Source organism: Nicotiana sylvestris, chromosome 9 (assembly GCF_000393655.2).
Source record: "Nicotiana sylvestris chromosome 9, ASM39365v2, whole genome shotgun sequence".
NCBI lineage: Eukaryota > Viridiplantae > Streptophyta > Magnoliopsida > Solanales > Solanaceae > Nicotiana > Nicotiana sylvestris.
The window spans coordinates 40,769,953-40,792,314 of NC_091065.1; the positions used below are offsets into that span (position 1 = coordinate 40,769,953).

Genomic DNA, 22,362 nt, shown 5'->3' on the forward strand with positions numbered 1-22,362 from the left:
TCGATGCCACCCAAGATCATGTGGATGACATGTTGCGGCTCATTTGTTTTGTTCTTCTTGGTCGCCTCTCTTTCCCGGAACTGATTTTTGGCCCGGTCGCTAAGGAACTCTCGGAGGTGACCTTTACTGAGTAGTCTGGCTACTTCTTCTCGGAGCTGGTGGCAATCATCGGTCCTATGGCCGTGCATGTTATGAAATTCACACACTAAATTATGATTTCTTTGCGAGGAATCTGATTGCACAGGCCTGGGCCACCTGGCATCTCTGATTTTACTGATGGCGAACACGATGTCTGATACATCAACATTGAAGTTGTACTCCAACAAGCTCGGTGCCTCCGTTGGCCCTATGTGCCTACAAATCCAGCTCTGTTGAAGAGTCCTCGAGGATTCTGGCTTCGGTCCATTCTTTGATCATTGCGAGGTATGTTACGCCTCGGGGCATTTATCCTGTCTTCGATGTATGGCTGGTGCCTTTATTTGTTTGTCTTTGGCTCCTTCGCTAGAAGCCTGCTTGGGTATACTAAGCCCGAGGGGCTCCTAGTTGGTCATCCTTGACCCTGATTTTTGATTGTGAACGTCTGACCAGGTCACGACAGGATACTCAACTAGATTCTGTTTCAACTGCTTCGAAGCCACTGAGCTTCGTTTGTTCAGACCTTGAGTGAAGGCCTGAACTACCTAGTCATCGGAGACTGGTGGTAGTTCCATTCGTTCCATTTGAAAGAGAGATACGAACTCTCGCAACATTTCGTTCTCCATTTGTTTGATTTTGAAGACGTCAGACTTCCTTATTGCTACTTTGATGGCACCAGCTTGTGCCTTTATTAAAGAATCTGCCAGCATGGCCAATAAGTCTATGGAGTTAGGAGCTAGGTTGTGATACCAGATCATGGCCCCTTTAGAGAGCAATCTCCGAACGTTTTCAGTAGGATAGACTCGATTTCGTCGTCCTTTAGGTTGTTACCCTTCACTGCACAAGTGTAAGAGGTAACATGCTCATTGGGGTTTGAGGTTCTTTTGTACTTCGGAAGCTCGGACATTCTGAACTTCTTTGGAATGGGGTGGGGCCGCTTCCTGTGGGAACGGCTTTTGCACGAACTTCTTCAAGTCTACCCCTTTTAGAATCGGGGGCGCACCCGGAATTTGATCGACCCTGGAATTGTAGGACTCTACCTTCTTGTCATTGGCTTCTATCTTTTTCTCACCCGACTCGATCCTCTTTTTTTGAGGTCCTCGAGCATCTTTACGATAGCGGGGTCGGCTACCGACCCGTTGTTGCTTGATTTCTCTGGTACCTGCTCGGTCGGTGGGGCCGTGCCTGATGCTACCGTGCTGGGAGTTTTCTGGTGAATTTGCAACTGAGTAATCGCTAGCTGTTGTGCTTGTAACATTTCAAAAATAATGTGAAGGCTAACCTCCCGTTCTTCCGTAGTTGGGGTTTTCTGAGCTTCTTGTTGGTCTCCTTGGTGCACACTCCTATTAGTATGGGAGCTTATCTTGACATGTTTGGCGTCACGTGAGACTGCATCCGCTGAAATTGGTCCTGGTGCATTCTCAAGGTTTCGTGGTGGTACACTAACACCTGGAACATCCACACCATTTTCTCCATGGTTCTCAAGATTGTTGTTCACTGAGTTAGACATTTTAACTTGAAATCAAAGATCTTGGGCAAGAAAAAATATGAAAGATAACTTGCGTTATGTAGTTAAACCAGCAAGAAAATAATCACTATTATTTTTAGCCCCACGATGGGTGCCAAACTGTTACCGTGAAAATGGTTATAACGATCAAATTTGATTTTGTGGTTCTAAAAATACATGATCTATTTTTATGATAGGTTTAAAGAAATGGATGCTAAGTAAAAGGTTAGAAATCAAGATTATAGATTAGAGACGGTATGATGATCGAACCAAAATAGTTGTCGACTCTGATGTCCACCGAGGGCGGTCGATAGAGACTAACAGTTAGAATAAAATCAATGACGGTTCTTTAGGGACAATAATAAGCAATAAATGATGATCAATAAATAGAACACAATAAATATAAGCAATAAATGAAGTAATGAGATCAAGAGAATATGTTAGAGAGTAAAGAGAATGTTCTTGTGTATTTAGTATTGAGCAACAGGTGTTTAAAAACTGACAAGGATCCCCTTTTATATGAGGGGAAATCCCAACATAGTACAAATACATTTATTACAAAGATATGGAGATGGAACAACTAGTTAATGCTATGATGCGAGCTTAGACTAGCCTGATAGACTTTGTCGGCTCTAGCTACAAGCCTTGGGAACTTCCCACTTTATCTTCGTAACTATTGGTCTGTACTGCTCCGAGGTAGAGCGTTGATGGCCCTTGAGGGATGAAACTCGACCGTGGTCTTGAGCCTTCGAGATGCGCCTTCGACGCATCGTAATGATGGAAAATTGGACCCTCCTATTTTATCGTATATAATGGTTTCAGCGGTGTTTCTTTGGGAGAGCAGTCGTACCACAACAGGGGTCGTCCTTATAGGCCCGCTCAGATGGCTCATCTGGTTCATCATGGTGCATCAACTAGTCATGGTTCATATAGTGCTCATTCGGATCAGTCATCATTCAAGCGTTACCCGCGCAGAGTTCCTACCATGCCTCGTCTTCCCTGGTTTATACAGGTAGTTCTGCGGGTTGCAGCAACTCTGTTTGAGCAAAGGTTGTTTTAAGTGTGGGGACTTGAGTCATCTCAAGAGAGATTGTCCTAGACTGTTGAGCGGAGTTCCGTAGAAAAATTCTCAGCCGATGATACCAACACTAGCAGCTGCACCACTCGCTCAGAGTAGGGCCTAGACAAATAGAGATCACCTTAGAAAGGGAGGTCGATCAGGTGGTAGATAGGCCCGATGCTATGCTTTCCCTTTCAGGACAAAGGCCGTTGCTTTAGACACAATGATTATAGGTATTGTCTCAGTATTCCATAGGGATGCTTGTATATTATTCAACCCTGGTTCCACTTATTTGTATGTATCATCATATTTTTCTCGCTATATGGATATGACCCGTGAGTCCTTAGTTTCACCTATTCATGTATCTGTGCTGGTGGGTTATTTATATTATTATGGACCATGTGTGTCGGTCGTGTGTGGTGACAATTGGAGGATTGGATACTAGAGTTGATCCCTTATTTCTTAGTATGGTTGATTTCAACATGATTCTGGGTATGAATTGGTTGTCCCTATGTCATGCTATTCTAGATTGTCACGCTAAGATTGTGACATTGGCGATGCTGGATTACCTAGGATCAAGTGGATAGGTTCTCTAGGATATGTTCCCAGTAGGGTGATTTCATATCTGAAGGTCCAACGGATGGTTAGGAAGGGGTGTTTGTCATTTTTAGATTTCGTGAGCGATGTTGGTGCTTATACTTCTACTATTGATTCTGTTCTGATAGTGCGAGACTTTCCGGATGTGTTTCCTGTAGACTTGCTAGGCATGCCACCCAACAAGGTATATTAATTTTTGGTATTGACTTGGTACCGGGCAATCAGCCCATTTTTATTCCTCTATATCGTATCGCACCACCAGAGTTGAAGGAATTGAAAGAGGAGCTTCAGGAGTTTCTTTATAAGGGGTTCATTAGGCTGAGTGTGTCATCTTGGGGTGCACTGTTCTGTTTGTGAAGAAGAAGGATGGTACTATGCAAATGTGTATTGACTATAGGCAGTTGAACAAAGTTGTAATTAAGAACAAGTATCCTTTGTCGCGCATTGATGACTTATTTCACTAGTTTCAGGGAGCTAGGGTGTTCTCTAAGATTGATTTGAGGTCTGGGTATTACTAGTTAACGATTCGGGACTCAAATATTCTGTTGACAACATTCAGGACCTGCTATGGTCACTATAAGTTCCTTGTGATTTCTTTTGGGCTGACCAACAGCCCTAGTAGCAATCATGCATCTGATGAGCAGTGTATTCCAGCCATATCTTGATTCGTTGTCATAATATTTATTGATGATATCATAGTGTACTCTCGTATCCAGGAAGAGCATACACATCATCTGAGGATTGTACTACAGAGGTAGAGGGAGGAGAATCTTATGCCAAGTTATCCAAGAGTGAGTTTTGGCTCAGTTCGGTGGTGCTCTTGGAGCATGTGGTGTCTATTGAGGGGATTAAGGTGGATTTGAAGAATATTGAGGTGGTTCAGGGTTGGCCTAGACCGTCCTCAACTATTGAGATTCAGAGTTTCCTCGGCTCTGCCGGATATTATCATTATTTCGTGGAGGGTTTCTCGTCCATTGCATCACCATTGGAAAGGTTGACCCAGAAGGGTACCCCATTCAAGTTGTCGGTGAGTGTGAGGAGAGCTTTCAAAATCTCAGACTACCTTGACCACAACTGTAGTTCTAGTTATGTCTTCGGCATCGGGTTCTTATACAATATATTGTGATGTTTCTCAGATTGGTATTGGGTGTGTCTTGATGTAGGAGGGTATAATGATTGCTTATGCTTCACACCAGTTGAAGCCCCATGAGAAAAACTACCTTGTTCATGATTTGGAGTTGGCAGCCATCATTCATGCATTGAAGATTTGGAGGTATTATCTCTACGGTGTGTCTTGTGAGTTATTTACAGATCATCGGAGTGTTCAACACTTGTTCAAGCAAATGGATCTAAATTTCAGGCAGCGGAGATGGTTTGAGCTGCTAAAGGACTATAATATCACCATTTTGTATCATCCTTGGAAGGCCAACGTAGTGGCCGATGCCTTGAGTAGAAAGGCACTGTGTATGGGTAACATTGCTTTTATTCCTATTGGTGAGAGACTGCTTTCATCAGATGTTCAGGCTTTGGCCAATGAGTTCATGAGGTTAGATGTGTCGGAGCCTAGTTGGGTTCTAGATTTTATGGTTTCTCGGTCATCCTTATGTGATCGTATCAGAGAGCATCAGTATGATGACCCCTATTTAATTATCCTTAAGGACACAGTTCAACATGGTGGTGCCAAGGAGGCTTTTATTGGAGATGATAGGGCGTTGTGGATGGATGGTCGGATTTCTGGGCCCAATATAGATGGGTTGTGTAAGTTAATTCTTGAGGAGGCCCACAATTCTTGGTATTCTATTCATCCTAGTGCTGCAAAGATGTACTAGGACTGTGGCAACACTATTTGTGGATGACGATGAAGAAAGACATAGTAGAGTTTGTAGCTTAATGCTTGAATTGTCGGCAGGTGAAGTACGAGCATCGGAGAATGCACGGTTTTATTTAGAGGCTTTAGATTCTAAAGTGGAAATAGGATAGTATCACTATGGACTTCGTAGTTTAACTTCCACAGACCTTGAAGAATTTTGATGTTATTCGGGTGATTGTGGACCGGTTGACTATGTCCGCACATTTCATTCTAGTTGGGACTACCTATTATTCGGAGCAGTTGGCTGAGATCTATATTCAAATGATTGTTTGCCTTCACGGAGGGCCAGTGTCTATCATTTCAGATTCGGGCACGCAGTTCACATTGATGTTTTGGAAGGCAGTGCCACGAGGGTAAGGCACATAGGTTGAGTTGAGTACAACATTCCACCCTTAGAAGAACGAACAATCCAAGTGCACTATTTAGATATTAGAGGATATGTTACACGCTTGCATCATGGATTTCGGGGGTTATTGGGATCAGTTTCTACCATTTGCAGAGTTTGCCTACAATAACAACTACCAATTGATTATTCAAATGGCTTCATATGAGGCCTTGTATGGGAGATAGTGTCAGTCTCTAGTTGGTTAGCTTAAGCAGGGTGAGGCTAGGATATTAGGTACTGACTTGGTTCATGACACTTTTGACAAGCTTAAGTTGATTAACTACCGGCTTCGCACGACATAGTCTAGACAGAAGAGTTATGGTGATCGGAAGGTTCGTGATGTTGCTTACATGTTGGGAGACAATGTATTGCTGGGAGTTTCACCCATGAAGGGAGTTATAGGATTCAGGAAGAAGTGCAAGTTGAGCCCTCTATATATTGGTCCGTTTGAGGTGCTTGAGAGGATTGGGGAGGTGGCTTACATGCATGCATTACCACCTAGTCTATCAAGTGTTCATCTAGTGTTTCATGTTTCCATGCTTCGAAAGTATTTCAGTGATCCGTATCATGTTTTGCACTTCAACATGGTTCAATTAGATTGGGATTTGGCTTATGATATGGAGTTGGTGTCCATTTTGGATCGGCATGTTCGAAAGTTAAGGTCAAAGAATATAGCTTCAGTGAAGGTGCAGTGGAGAGGTCATCCAATCGAGAAGTCTACTTGGGAGACGGGGCGGAGATGCGGAGCAGATATCCACATGTATTTTAGACTCTAGGTATGATTCTAGACCCATTTGAGGAGGAACGATTATTTAAGAGAGGGAGAATGTAATGACTTGGTCGGTAGTTTTGAGTATTATAGCCTCTTTCCCTCCATTTATTGCTTATTCTATGCTCATTTGTTGTTACATGACTTGCCCAGGGGGTTGGTTGGGATCTGGGGATGTTCCGAAGTGAATTGGGACACTTAGTCCAAAGGTAGGAAGCCTAAGTTGCAATAGTTGGCCGGATGATGACTTATGTATAAATGACCTCGGAATGGAGTTTTGATGGTTCCAATAGCTCTATATGGTGATTTTGGACTAAGGAGTGTGTTCGGATATTGATTTGGTGGCCCATAGGTGATTTTGGCTTGAATTGGCGAAAGTTGAAAAGCTTAAAGTTTGATCGAGAGTTGACATTGTGGTTTTCGGGATCTTATTTTGGTTAGAAAAATTAGAATAGGTCCGTTGTGTCATTTATGACTTGTATGCAAATTTTAGGTCAATGGGAGTTGGTTTGATAGGTTTCGGCATCGATTGTAGAAGTTCGAAATTCATTAGTTTCAATAGGCTTGAATTGAGGTTTGATTCATGTTTTGATGTGATTTGAGGTTTCGGCTAAGTTCATATCGTGTTTTAGGACTTGTTGGTATGTTTGGATGGGGTCCCGGGGGCCTCAGGTGGATTTTAGATGGTTAACAGATCAAATTTGGACTTGGAGCATTGCTGAGATTTGCTGAACTTCTAGTATGATCGCACGTGCGATGGGAGTGGCCGTAGGTGCGATGCCGCAGATGTGGCCTTATGAGTGTAGTTGTGGAAGTGAGTATGGGCCGCTAGGACCATAGAAGCGAAGTCACTTCTACGATGAAGGGAAGCACATGAGCAGGCATGGTCGCAAGTGCTACATTTCCTCCACAGGCGCGCGTGTGCAGATGCAGGTGTATTTCTGCAGAAGCAGAGGGACTGGTCTTGAGTGGGATGCACAGGTGCACTCCATTTTATGCAGGAGAAGTTCCACAGAACTAGACCTCATGGTCGTAGAAACAGAATCGCTGGGCAGTTAAGGTGTGTTCGAGGGTTTGAGTTCATTTTTATCTTTTGGACCTAGAGAGCTTGGTTTGTGGTGATGTTTCGATGGATTTTCAAAGAAATCATCGAGGTAAGTGATTCTAACTTTGTTTTGGCAATTATACATCAATCCATCGTTATTTTTGTTATTTCATTAGTGATTTGAGTTGGAAAATTTAGGGAAAAATTATGAAACTTCATAGACCGAATTTTGGAGATTTGAAAGGTGATTTGAGGTCGGATTTGAATATTTTTAGTATGGTTGGACTCGTTATTGAATGGGTGTTCGCGTTTTGTAACTTTTGTTGGATTCCGAGATGTGGCCTCAGGGTTGACTTTTATTTTGTTTAAAGATCTAACTTTATCATTTGGAGTCCATTCCTATAGCTTTTATCGATAGTATTACATTATTTTTAGCTAGATTTGAGCCTTCTGGAGGTTGATACGCGTGGGAAGCTAGTGGAGTGATTTAATTTTTTTGAGGTATGTGTCTTATTTAAACTCGGTTGAGGCACTAGTTTCCTGAATTATTGTGATAGCTACGTGCTATTGGGTGCGCACATGCGTGGGGAAGAATCCATATGTGGGCATCTGGATTATTTATTCATGTTCGGGTTGTGCTCGGGCTCTTATAAGACTTGAATTTGACTATTAAATCTTAATCTATGATGCTTCACACATTTATTACATTGTTTTGAACTATTTAAGCCACGATTGAAGCTATGTAGGGGCTTAATCCCTTAATGAACTAATAAATGTTATTCTTCTCTAAAATTTCCGGTTTAAGCTATGACAGTACACTTGCACATGCTTACACTTTAGCATGTCATTTATACCAGTCCAGGAGCATGAGATTTGATATTCACTCATTTCATACATGCGTACTTGTTCAATTGATCCTGTATGATATATTTGGACTGGAGGCCTATGACCATGCCGGGCGGATTGTGTTGTTGTGCCAGTGACCATATGGAGTGAATTGTGTTACTGGCACATGAGTTGTCCGTGCAAGACATGAGTTCTCCATGTGGGTTCTATTATTAGAACATGAGTTATCCATGTAGCACGTGAGTTGTCCGTGCAACGTGTGGATAAAAATACATCCCTTTAAGGTCACCCTCTCATGTTTATCTTGTGATGGTGTACACACGGTTATTGATAATACAGATCAGTGGTTTGGAGCGAATATGGAAAAGTTTAGGATATCTGAATAGTGTTTTCTTGGATTTTGCATTTCATCTTTAATTGTAATTTCCTTGATCATTTATCTGGTTTAACTGCATATCACCTCTATATGGAAAGATATTGTCCGAGCAAGTTATTTGTGAAATTTTACACATACACACACGGATGTTTTCTCGCTAAACTTGATGAGTTGATTTCAATATTATTCTGCATTGGAATTAAAGATGAAACTGCATAGGTGATAGCTAGTATCATTAATAATTTGTCCTCCTTTTACCTTGTCGTGTTTATTTATGATACTTATTGAGTACATTATGTCGATTGTACTCATACTATACTCTGTAATTAATTGTGCAGATCTAGTTGTGGGGACCAGATTTTAGCAGTAGGTTGCTTTTCAGACTATCTACTAGAGGCGAGGTAGCGCTACATCCTTGGTCGCAGTTTGATTTGTCTTTTCCTTTCATACTGTTGTTATAATTCAGACAACGTATTTACTGATCAGCTTCAGACTTATATTCCATTGTAGTATCTCATGACTCCGTACTTAATAGTTTCTGGGGGGATTCACATTGTATTATCAATTTTTTATTGTATTGAGACCTCATGTTTATGCTGTTTCTACAGATTTCATTATCATGTTGCCTTGGTTATCATGTTTCGACTTGCATAACCGGTGTGTTAGCCGCCATCATGACGGGTTGGGATTTTGGGTCGTGACATAGATCCAGGTTCCACCTTGGCGTATATTTCTCCATTTGTTGCTAGTAAATGCGGTAAAGATCCTGAATTGTTACATCAACCGTTTGAAGTGTCCATGCCTATAGGTGAATCCGTGATAGTTATACGAATATATAAAGGGTGCGATGTGATGATTCATGACCGATATACCTTAGCTGATTTAAATGAATTAGAGATGATTAAATTTGACGTCATTATGGGGATGAACTAGTTGGCTTCGTGTTATGCCACCATGGATTGTTGCGCAAAAGTTTTTCACTTTAATTTTCTAGGAGAACCCGTTATTGAATGGAAGGGTGATGTTGCAGCGCCAAGAGGGAAGTTTATTTCTTACCTTAAGGCTCGAAAGATGATTGTGAAGGGGTGTATCTATCACTTGGTGTGAATGTAGGATGCAGAGGCAAAGCCTCCCACCCTCCATTTGGTTCCTGTTTTTAGTGAATTTCCCGATGTGTTTTCCGATGAGCTTCTGGGTATCTCGAGAGAGAGTGTGAGAGAGATTGAGTTTTCCATCGATGTGCCACCCTATACAATACCATTATCTATTCCTCTGTATAGGATGGCTCCTGCCGAGTTGAAGGAATTAAAAGCTCAATTGAAAGATTATTTAGATAAGGGCTTCATTAGACCGAGTACTTCCCCGTGAGAGCTCCTGTACTATTTGTTTGAATGAAAGACGGTTCGTTGAGTATGTGCATTGATTATCGACAACGGAACAAGATAACCATTAAGAAACAATATATGCTCCCGAGGATCTATGACCTCAGATTTGGGTATCATCAGTTAATAAGCAAGGAAGAAGATATTCTAAAGATAGCCTTTTGGACCAGATATAGCCACTACAAATTTCTCGTTATGTCTTTGGTCTAACCAACGCACTAGTAGAATTTATGGATCAAATGAATCGAGTGTTCAAGCCATTTTTGGATATATGTTTTATCGTGTTCATAGATGATATTTTGGTATATTCTGTGATCATAAGTAGAACACGTAGAGCATTTGCAAAAGGTTCTATTCACACTCCGGGATCACAAGTTATACGCCAAGTTTTCCAAGTGAGAGTTCTGGTTGAACTCAGTAGTTTTTATGGGCATATAGTATCGGATGAGGGCATCAAAGTTGATCGTCGAAAGGTTGAAGCAGTTAAGAATTGGCCAAGCCCCACAAATCCAATCGAGGTGTGCAGTTTCTTGGGCTTAGGTGGTTACTACCGTATGTTAGTGGAAAATTTCTCGTCTATTGCTACTCCATTAACAATGTTGATGCATAAGGTAGAAAAATTCGGGTGGACCGATGTTAGCAAGAAGAGCTTTCAAGAGTTAAGGGAAAGGTTAACATCAGCGCTAGTTGTAACTCTTTTCGAAGGACCCGAGGGGTACATTATATATTATGATGCCTCTAGAGTGGGTTGGGCAGTGGTCAAATGAAACATGGGAAAATTTTTGCTTATGCTTCGAGACCACTAAGAAAGCAGAAGAAGAATTACCCCACTCATGACTTGGAGCTAGCAGCCGTTATATTTTCCTTGATGTTATGGCATCACTATCTTTATGGAGTTCATGTCAACATATTCACCAATCATAAGATCTTGAAGTACATATTCAAGCAAATAGAATTTAACCTGAGGCAACAAAGATGGCTTGAATTGTTAAAGGATTACGACGTTGGTATTTTGTACCACCCCAAGAAGGCAAACATTGTGGCTGATGCATTAAGTCAGAAATCCATGTGCAACCTAGAAGATTATAAGTTGGAAATGGCTAACAGTTGTACCGGTTGGCTAACTTAAGTATATGATTGGTCGATACCAGTAGCGGAGGTGCCATAGATTGAAATGTTGTCGAGTCCTCGCTTGTAATACATTATGGAAATAGTGTGTCCGATGTTGGGAGACTCTAAAGGCAGATATTGGCGGAGATTAACCAATCCCGATATTCTATTCATCCGGGGTCAACCAAGATCTATCACAATCTTCGACATATATACTGGTGGAATGGCATGAAGAGGAGCATTGATAAATACATCGCTCAGTGTCTAAATTGCCAACATGTTAAGGCTGAACACCAAAAACCTGGAGGATTCCTTCAGAATATGGAAATTCCAACCTAGAAATAGGAGATTTTCAACATGGATTTTCTTATAGGGCTACCACGATCATGTCGAAGATCTGATTCCATATGGGTTATCGTAGATTGACTTACCAAGTCAGCTCATTTCTTACTAGTTAAGACTACCTTCTCAGCTGAAGAATATGCCAAGTTATACATTAAGGAAATAGTTCGTCTTCATGGGGTTCTTGTTTCCATCGTTTCAGATAGAGCTGCCCTATTTATAGCTAAAATTCTTGAGATTAGTCCAAAAAGGACTGGCTACCAAAATCAACCTCAGTACTGATTTTCATCAACAAACAGACGGTCAGGCTGAACGCACCATTCAGACGCTCGAGGACATGTTATGAGCCTATGTTTTCGACTTTAAAGGAAATTGGGAAGATCATCTACAACTCATCGAATTTTCCTACAACCACAACAACCATGCTAGTATTCGAATGGTGCCGTAAGAGGCCCTATACGAGTGAAAGTGCAGATTTCCTATCATCTGGTTCAAAGTTGGTGAAACAAATTTATTGGATAATAAGTTGGTGCAACATGCTGTAGAAAAGGTGAAAACGATTCAAAGTCAGTTATTGATCGCTCAAAGCAGGCAAAAGTCTTACTTAGATACCCGACAATGAGATTTGGAGTTTGTTTGGGAGACTGGGTATTCCTAAGGGTGTCACTTAAGAAAGGCGTGATGAGGTTCGTTAAGAAGGGTAAACTAAGTCCCCGGTATATTAGGCCATATCAAATTATTCAGAAAGTTAGTCAAGTGTCTTTTAAGCTTGAGTTGCCCCCGAAGTTGGAAGGACTGCATCTGGTATTCCATGTGTCTATGCTCAGAAAGTTCTTGAGTGATCCACCTGATATTACCCCTATTAACGATATTCAGGTCATTGAGGATCTATCCTACGAAGAAGTTCCGATGGCTATCCTAGATCGTCAAGCACGTAAGGTGTGAACTAAAGAAAATGCTTCAGTTAAAGTACTTTGAAGGAACGATAATGAAGAATAAATGACCTAGGAAGCTGAAGAAGACTTGAAAATCAAGTACCTCCATTTATTCCATACTATGGGGGGGGGGCACAATGAAACTACAAGGGCGAACTCCACTCAGAATGACTAAAGAAGTTTGAAGGAGTGACTACGATTCAACATTCGATGACTAATGTTCCGAAGGGGGTATGATATTACACCCACATACGAAGTTGGACGATTTTTGAGGTTTAAGTACAACCAACCAGATGGCAACATATTAATGGGAAAAAAGGGGCAACTATATGTGACATTATTTCAAAAGATATCCCACCGGCTACAACAATTGGTGCAGGTCGACCCATTTTGCATGTGATGGGGCGGAATTTCCTAGGGTTGATGTGGTATAAAAAGGCGGTCTAGTTATTTCTCACTCATTTTAGATGATATCCCCAACATTAATTTTTCCAAAATGCTCTTAAACACCCTTTATAATTCCTCAAATATTCTAAGGCTAAATCGAAGGTGAATCTAGCAGGATTTAGCGTCAGGAAGCTTTAATCATCACTATAATATCTATTGTCTTGTTGTGTTGACTCTGGAGATTCATTGGAGGATGAGTTAACCACCATAAAGGGTAGCTAGCTCTTCAACAAGGAATATAGGACAACTTTCCTTTCTGGCATGACTTGTTGTAAACGTCTTTCTCTTTGAAGGATTTCTATGTTCTAAGATTGGTTTGGTCTAAGCCCTTCCTAGTGATGTTGCACTGTCCTTATATATCTTCTCATTGGTAACGTCTCACAAGTTGAAGTGCTTTTGGATAAGTATCCCAAAGTTAGAAAGTATGATTCATTCTGAGTTGATCTTGGTATTTCCTTAAAATTGACTTTGCATTGCACTAATAAATATGTATCTATTTTACTTTACCAAACCGCGCTATAGTTGGACGGATACATCTCCTATTGTGAAACCACTAATCAGTTGGGTATGATGAGGCATGATATGAGAAATTACTGAGCCTTTCTGTGGCCGGGTATGATGATGAGTGATGCAAGGCTACCGAGTCCTTTTGTGGCCAGCTACACCGATTTCTGTTGAGACCGGGTATAGTTGAGACCTCTTGAGGTTGGGTATGATTGAGTCCTCTATGAGGCTAGGTATGGAGTGATGTGTTATGTTAGGCTACCGAGTCCTATTGCGGCTGCCTACGCCGAATCCTGTTATGGCCTGGTACAGTCAAGACCTCCTGAGGCCGGGTATGGAGTGAAATGTGATGATATGCCCCAAAAAGTGGTAGAATATATATATATATATATATATATATATATATATATATATATATATATATATATATATAATGCATGGTTTTACAACATCTTGCATATATTTATGCCCCAAATAGTATCTTGGTTTTACAAAATCTTGCATATATTTATGATCCATGATTACAGCAGTGTACACCCCAGATGGCTTGTCTACGGTATCAAGGTTAAACTTGTGTATTGCTTTCCCTTATGCTATGTCTTTGATTTATGCACGTTATCCATTTTACATACTCAGTACATCTATCTTACTAACGCCCTTTTCTTTGGGTACTGTGTTCATGCTCACATGTGCAGATAGACTTGGTGACGTCTCCCCAGTAGGGGGTTTGTTCCATCTATTGATCGTTGCACACCACTTCTTCGGAGTAGCTATTTAGAAGTCAATGGTTACAGAAGTGTATGCTCCAATTATTTTGGGTACTGTGGGTCCCTGTCCCGACCAAGTTGTGAATACATGTATATTTTCTCGGAACTCATAGGGGCTTGCATACTAGTGTTTGGATATATGTAAGGGTTGGTTATAACTTTGTTGGTAACAATGGTGAAGTTGTTTAAAATGTCAATATTCCTTTCTCAGTCAGCATTCAAATTCCAGTATTTATTACTTGGAGGCCTCTTTGGCCCGAATTCCATTACAAAGAGGTTTGAGTATGGATTTCAGTTCACACGGGCCTCTGAGCGTCGTGTGCCAGTCGTACCCCCCAAGGTTGGGGTGTGAAAACAACTCCCAGCCAAACCTTCATTTTTACAGAACAACCCATGCGTTCATGAAGGGGAAAACCCCACTGCTCCTAGAAGGTTGGAAAGCCTTCACATTCGCGATTCTACCTTCGCGTTTGCAACGAACAAATGTCACATTGCCCAAACTTCTTCTAAGGTATAGCGATCGCGGAGAGCGACCCCTCCTTCCTAGCGCTAGAAGACACTATGTTATCATGGTATTTTCCACGTGATCACGAAGAACAACCTGCCCCATCCTCCATCCTCTTATGCAATCACAAGATATGCTTCACGATCACGAAGCATTGTAAAACACCAGCAGATTAGCTAGCTCAATAAGGCCAAAAATGATCCAAATCCAATTCGAAACTCACCCAAAACCCCCCGGGGCCCATTCCAAAAATCTACAGCACGCAAGCTCAATGCTTAAAATAAATCTATAATCAAGAATCAAGCATCAAAACTCATAGATTTCAAAGTTAAAAACTACAATTTTTTAACTTTTCAAAATAAGCGCACAAATGGCCTGGGGTCACTGGGGAACCCAACCAAACATACGTACAAGTGAAAAATCCTCATTTGAACCTACAAAAATTGTTATTTAAACTTTTTGCAAATCAAAAGGACAATTAACACAAGTAATAAATAATCAAATAAAGATACATAAGGGTTCAAATCATGTAATGAGAAGCTAGAACACAAAAAGACCTATCAAGTCGTTACATTCTCCACCTCTAAAAGAACCGTTTGTCCTCAAACAAACATAGAAATGTACCTAAAATGGTAAAAGATGCGAATATCTACTCCTCACATTTGACTCGAAGTCCCAAGTAGCCTCCTCACTCGGCTGACTTCTCCAAAGCACTTTCACAGAAGAAAAATCCTTGATCTCAACTTTAGAACCTGCTGATCTACAATGGCTACCGGCTTTTCTTCATAAGTCAGATTCTCATTAAGTTGCATTGTGCTGAAGTACAATGCATGTGACTTATCTTTATGATACATCACGGACCTTTTGGTCTGCATAACTCTTCTACCTACTCTGTGTCGCCTGAAGGAGATCCTAAATCATCTTGACCTTCTCCAAGGCATCACAAATCAAATTCATAGCCTACATCCTAGCCTCACCGGACTCAAACCAGCTAATAGGAGAACGACACTGCCTACCATATAAAACCTCATGTTGCTCCATTTAAATAATGGACTGTTAGCTGTTGTTGTAGGCAAACTCCGCCAATAGTAGAAACTAGTCCCAGTGGCCTCTGAAATCAATAACATGAACCCTCAACATATCCTCTAAAATCTTCATAGCCCGCTCAGAATAGCCACTCGTCTATGGGTGAAATGCATTACTGAGCTCCAAATGCTTGCCAAACACATTTGAAACATCCCTCTAAAAGTGTAAAGTGAAACTAATTTCCGTCGTGTCCCATTTTCTCGCAAAAACGGGTTTCAACCTGTGATAACTTTTTTTAAATGGGTATTAAAAGAGAAGAATTGCCACCTAACGAATTTAAGGTACATTAGGGCACCTATTTGTGAATATATCTGTTTTAACTAGTCTACATCACCAAAGATCAGGTAAGGGATCAAATTACCTCAAAGAGAAGGTGTTAGGCACTCTTCGAGGTCCACAAATGTGGGTCCTAGCTGTAAAGCCCCGTAAAATTTTACATAAAACCTAGGGTTTCGTGGTGTTGAGGTAGACTTATGTGTTAATTATTATAAGCTCCTCACGGTACTAACATTTTGGGTTGAACAAGGCGTTGGGGATTTGAAGAAAATTTTTGGCAGTGCAAGGCGTTTCTGCATTCCATTCTGTAATCGCAAAAATGATCTGCGGACCGCAGATCTACCGCAAAATGAAGCAGAAACTTGAGCTAATTTTAGGACCATTATGCGGCCACATAATCATTTTTGCGGGCCGCATAATCTATCGTAGATACAACATAAACATTTCCGGAGGGAAGTTCTACGACGCATTATGTGACCGCAGAATTGGTGTGCGGAGCACAGACCTGCCGTAGAGTGCAGCAAAATACCCAGTTTCGGAGGGCTATTATGCGGTCCATTTTGCGAACCGCAGAAGCGTTATGCGTTCGCATATGCTATTGCAAATCTGCATTAGGACTTCATTTTTCTAATTATTTTAACCCGACCCTATTTTATTATATAGTCGTTGAAGACCATTAAGGTAAAAGGTTGATATTTTGAGAGTGGGGAAGTGCTCTAGAGTGAAAGGGGATTCATATACTCATTGTTTCTCAATTCTTGTTCAAGGCTTGGAAAATTAGCAAGGAAAACCTCACGAGACTTTCATCCTAAAGATCAGATTCTACTCCATAACCCTTAATTTTGAGATTTAACTAAAAATAGGTAATGATAAAAACAATTCTTGGGTGTGGGAATTGTCCATTACGTATGCATGTACTATCAAGGGTTGGGGGAAGATTGTTGAGCTAAATTGGATATTGGGCTGAAGGAATCAACCATAGGAGGACCTTGAAATCCTAATGCCCACCTAGCGTTTGATAAAATGCTCAATGAGCTGGAACCATGAACCCCTTCGTAATTGTTGTTCAATTTTACCATATCTCTAAATGGATCAAAGTTGATTGGATTTCCGGAACTATGTAGTGAATTAAGGAAAGCTCAAAGCGAGGTATATTGGCTAAACTCCTCTTTTAGAATTGAACCCCATAATGGCCTTGTAAATCTTGTGTAGCTCATTATAAATTGATTATTCTGAATAAGCCTTATGTCAAAAGATTTATGTGTACAATGTGTATTCCAAATGTTCTTGTTATGTGGAGTTACTATTTGAGAATGTGATTTAAGTATGGGCTGCATGTTAATATGTTACAACTTAAAAACATGATTATAATGAAAGCTATCATTTCAAATTGTGTAAGAAATCACGTGTGCCTAAGACCCTTAATTGCTCAAATATGCACTTAAAGTCTTGAATAGAAATGTTTGATGTTGACGATCAATGATGATGTTTGAAAGTGAAATAGTAAGCATGAAATATGAATTTCGGTCAACGCGGCAAGAAAGACATTAAAATTGTGGCAGCTACTGCCAGTGAAATGGAAAGATGTGTAAAAGATTAGGAAAGGGGTATGAAATCCTCTGAATAATAAATGCGTTGGGAGTATCGTTTAGTCACCGAGGAAGGGTAGGTGAAAATAACCTAACCCCAAAACTACACGTGCCAGTGTAGCAGTGATTGATGGGTAAATCCTCGTGTTAATGTGATGAGGTTGTTTCCCCTTATATGGGTTAAGAATGATGTGTTGAGATGTTTTCCCTTGAATGGGATAAGATAATTTCTAGCGATATGTGATGTGATGTTGACCCACACGGCATTACGGTGAGATGGTTTAGCCAATCGGACACCATGCCGCACACATGGTGGTATTGTGAGTGGATGTCTCGGGGTGAGATGGCTTAGTCGATCGGGCTAAGATTGGACTCCGTTCTAAAAACACGATGGTGTATCGGTGCTAAAGATTTCCCAACTTAAAAAGATTGAAACTTACTTGAAATTTACCTTTCCCCTATCTTGACACCTTGATGATGTTTGAGTCTCTTAATGATTTCCTTTTTCCTTCTCCATTTACTGTTATTCATTTTAATGAGAGGGTATTTAGTTTTACATACTAGTACTATTCCATATGTACTAACATCCCATTTACGGGGCCATTGCAACTTTAATGGATGCAGGTGGTTCCATAGTAGGTGGTATTGATCAGTGATAGCAACACACTCTCTCCTCAGTTGACTTAGTGAGCCCCACTTTATTTCGGGGTCATATATCTCTTGTCCTTAGTACATAGAATTTTGAGGTATAGCCGGGGCCTTTTTGCCAGCATTGTCTTAGCACTCTTTTATTTCTGCTAGAGGCTCCGTAGACATAGTGTAGGTTGTATCTTGTTTGGGGAAGTTTAAACTTAAAATGTTCTAATCATATCATTTGTTCCACTTTAACTTTGATTGTATAGTGCACTATTTTGGTGACTTGTTAATGATGCAACTTATGGGAATGAACTGGTGTTGTACACATGACCTCTTACTGTCTAATTAATAAAATGTATTTTTCTCTTTATTCATGGGTGAGTTGGGTAGACGGCATTGTGCAGGCTTGCTCGACCGGGGTAACTCTGATGAGCGCCGGTTGTGCTCCCCGAGGTCGGTGTGTGACAGTGGCCAAAGTTTACACTATGTGAATTATTAGATCATAACTGTCCTATGTGATCATATAAGCAAGAGAAGACGAAGAATTTAAAGGTTCTATTATGAACAAGTGTAAAGAAAATCGGATAGCAATTAAGTCATATAGATAACTAGTACAAATCTTTAAAGGTTACACGGTACGACCTAATTGTTATTAATTAAATGACTAAGTGTGAATAATAATCATATAAGGAGGGGGTCTTACATTTTGGTAGCCTAAAGGATCACCCCGTGCAACATAAATAATACTTTGCAACTCCCTTCGAGTAGGGTTGCTCATATTATTCTGCAGGCACAGACTATCATCTCCTGCTATCCAATTACTATGTTAACGTTATTTACCTGAAGTGTTCTAATTCAATTCTAAACCGTGTCCTATGCGTGCACTACCTGTCCTGATAACAACAAGGTCGGGAATCTAAACTAGAGTAAGAATCTGAAATGTAAATGCGTAAGCAATAACAATAATGAGTTGAACAACTAGAATTAAAGTGTAGAAAATAAAGGAAGGAATTTCCAAGAATGCAAGGTCTGTAGCCTTGACAAGATCCAAGCAACAATGTTTTGATTTATTGAAGAAATCAAATGCCTTTACATAAAAATAAATCAAAAATAATAGTTTCGGATCTTGACAACTTTATGAGTAACATGAGGCAACAATTATTAACTAGTATTAATCTCCTTTTAAGAGTACCACAAAATAAACAATGATATCACAATGAAGAATTTATCTTACTACCTTGAACTTTGAACTAGTAAAGCTTGAAAGATAAATCTCAAAGTATAAGTAACAAAGGTTGACAAGAACTCTCAAAGTATAATATTCTCAATCAATAATGAAATGCATCAATGAATGAGAAGAACTCCATATTTATAGGAGTAAATGTCCTTAAAATTAGGTAGGGTAGCTGCTAAGGAATACAAAGTCATTAAAATTAGGTAGGGTGGCTGCCAATGATTAAAAAAAGTCACTAAAATTAGGTAGGATGGATGTTAAGGAATAAAAGAAATCCAAAAAATAAAAGGGTGGGCGGCCAAATTCCTTTGGGGCAGGTTCGAACCTTAAATCTACGAGTTTGAGCCATTTGTTTGGACTCTAATTGGGCTCCTTTTGAAATAGCCCTTTTTGGACCTCTTTTAAGCTCATTTTAAGCTCTTTTGGGTGCCCTTTTGCCGGATTTCAACGGCTAAGTTCGAGACCCAATCTTCTTCCTCTTGGACTTCAATTTGAGCTACCAAATAATTGTAAAACTTGTACAATTCATATTCTTGGGCTTGAGCTCTTCCTCTATAATTAAAATCTTCTTTATTTACCATTAAAGTCCAACAACCTTAGTCTACAACTCTTTAGCTTGAGATCTTGTAAATGACCTTCTTAGAGCTTCCAAAACTCTATCCTCATCCTTGATGCTATCATTCCCCTCTTCTTAAAAAGAATTAATCCCTGAATTCAATCCTACATCAAACAAAGACAAGTCAACAACATTGAATGTAGCACTTACTTGAAACTCACCAGGAAGGTCCAGTTTGTAAGCATTGTCTCCAATCCTTTCAAGGACTTGAAATAGGCCATCTCCTATAGGTTGCAACTTTGACATCCTTTTGGAAGGAAATCTCTCCTTTCCAAAGTGAATCCAAACTAAATCTCCAGGTTTAAAAACAACTTGTTTTCGTTATTCTTTCTCAAGGCAGTTTGCCCATTTTTCTTCTCAATTGCAAGCCTTGTTTGCTCATGAATTTTTTTCTTCATCTCAGCCTTTGTCCTACCATCAAGATTAGCAATATAATTAATAGGTAGTGGTAATAAATCAGGGGGAATAATGGGATTAAAACCATAAACAAACCTCAAAAGGAGACATACATGTAGAAGAATGAATTGCTCTATTGTAAGAAAATTCAATCATATGTAAGTGATCTTCCCAAGAAGTTAATTTACCATTCAAAATCGACTTCAACATGTTTCCTAAGGTTCTATTAACTACTTCAGTTTGTGGGTGACAAGAAGTTAAAAACAACGATTTAGTACCTAACTTCCCCCAAAATACACGCCAAAAGTGACTCAAAAACTTAACATCCCTATCACGAACAATAGTTCTAGGTAGCATGCAATTTAACAACCTTTTTTACAAAAAGATCAGCAACATGTGAAGCATCATTAGTCTTTAACAAGGAATATAATGAGCCATTTAGGAGAACCTATCTATCACAACAAATGTACTATCCTTGTCATATCTTGTTCTAGGCAGACCTAACACAAAATCTATAGAAATATCAATACAAGGTGAAGTAAGAATAGGTAATGGCATGTAAAGACCTTGTGGTAACCCTTTAGATTTAGCTTGTTTACATTAAAAATACTGCGCACACATTCTTTCAACATCTTTTCTCATTTCAGGCCAAAAGAAATTTCAGCAAGTATGTCTAGTGTCATTAGGACTCCAAAGTGACCCATAAGCCCTCCAGAATGTGCTTGCCTTACAAATATTTCACGTAAAGACCACTTAGGGATATAAAAATTATTTTATTTAAAGAGAAACCCATCTTGAAGATTAAACCTCTCAAAAAGACCCAACTTACAATCTACAAAAAACTTGCCAAAATCAACATTATTAGCATAAAATCCCATGATTTGATCAAAATCCATCAATTTAGATGTCAGAGTAGAAACTAAAATATACCTTTTGAAAGTGCATTAGCAACAACATTCTCTTTCCCTTATTTGTAAGAACTTACATAAGGAAACACTTCAATGAATTCAACCCACTTAGTATTTCTCCTACTAAGCTTACCTTGACTTTTCAAATATTTCAAAGATTTATGGTCAGTTTAAATGACAAACTCTCTTAGCCACAAGTAATGTTGACATGTGGCTAAAGCCTTTCCCAAAGAATATTACTCTTTGTCATAAGTGGAATAAGTCAATATGTCTCTGCTCAACTTCTCACTAAAATAGGTAATAGGTTTAGAATATTGCATCAAAACATCGCCTATTCCTTTGCCAGAAGCATCACATTCAATTTCAAAAGATTTAGTGTTTACCATGAAAATGGTAATAATAATTAAATTTGATTTAGTGTTTCTAAAAATACGTGATCTATTTTTATGCTAGTTGTTAGGGCAATAGATGCTAAGTGAAGTACTTGGAATCAAGAAAAGAACTAGAGAGTGAGGTGATAACCAGACCGAATGATTAATAATCGGGGCCTCGAGCTTGCTTATTCGAGGGCCTCGGGATCGAGTCTGAAGCTCGGCTGGGAGCTATCGAGGGTGGTCGATGGAGACTAACAGTTATAAATAAATCAATTATGGCTCTTTATGGCCAATAATAGCAATAAATGGAGAACAATAAATAGAACACAATAAATATGAGCAATAAATGAAGTAATGAGATCAAGAGAATTTGATAGAGAGCAGAGAGAATGTTCTTCTGTATTTAGTATTGAGCAACAGATATTTACAAAATGACAAGGATCCCCTTTATATATAAGGGGAAATCCCAACATAGTACAAGTGCATTTATTACAAAGATATGGGGATAGGATAGCTAGTTGGCACCATGATTTGGGTTTGAACTTAGCTCACTAGACTTTGTCAGCCCTAGTTGTGCACTTTGGGAACTCCCCACCTTCTCTCTATAACTGTCGGTCTATACTGCATCGAGATTAGGCATCGATGGTCCTCGAGGGATAAAGCTC

General features: G+C 39.8%; 2 protein-coding genes across 2 annotated transcripts; both read left to right on the forward strand.

Moving 5' to 3' along the window:
* The first annotated feature begins 2,525 nt into the window (after nt 1-2,525).
* LOC138877484 (uncharacterized) lies at nt 2,526-5,128 on the forward strand. The gene is made up of 4 exons (XM_070157095.1): nt 2,526-2,692; nt 3,999-4,326; nt 4,463-4,572; nt 4,660-5,128. The coding sequence occupies exons 1-4, from the start codon at nt 2,526-2,528 to the stop codon at nt 5,126-5,128; spliced, it is 1,074 nt and encodes a 357-aa protein (XP_070013196.1).
* Nucleotides 5,129-5,904: 776 nt separating this feature from the next.
* LOC138877485 (uncharacterized) lies at nt 5,905-12,369 on the forward strand. The gene is made up of 6 exons (XM_070157096.1): nt 5,905-6,240; nt 9,704-9,944; nt 10,264-10,642; nt 10,729-11,087; nt 11,555-11,699; nt 11,970-12,369. Exons 1-6 carry the CDS (start codon nt 5,905-5,907, stop codon nt 12,367-12,369), a joined length of 1,860 nt encoding a protein of 619 aa, XP_070013197.1.
* Nucleotides 12,370-22,362: the final 9,993 nt, after the last annotated feature.

Bases quoted from the DNA above. Each gene is read 5' to 3' on its own strand.
- LOC138877484 (XM_070157095.1), top strand. From the start codon at position 2,526: ATGGCTCATCTGGTTCATCATGGTGCATCAACTAGTCATGGTTCATAT. The intron at 2,693-3,998 runs GTTGTTTTAAGT...ATGATATCATAG, and splicing joins GCAACTCTGTTTGAGCAAAG to TGTACTCTCGTATCCAGGAA. The intron at 4,327-4,462 runs GTGAGTGTGAGG...GTCTTGATGTAG, and splicing joins GTACCCCATTCAAGTTGTCG to GAGGGTATAATGATTGCTTA.
- LOC138877485 (XM_070157096.1), top strand. From the start codon at position 5,905: ATGTTGGGAGACAATGTATTGCTGGGAGTTTCACCCATGAAGGGAGTT. The intron at 6,241-9,703 runs GTGCAGTGGAGA...GTGTGAATGTAG, and splicing joins AGAATATAGCTTCAGTGAAG to GATGCAGAGGCAAAGCCTCC. The intron at 9,945-10,263 runs GTACTTCCCCGT...TCGTGTTCATAG, and splicing joins TAAGGGCTTCATTAGACCGA to ATGATATTTTGGTATATTCT.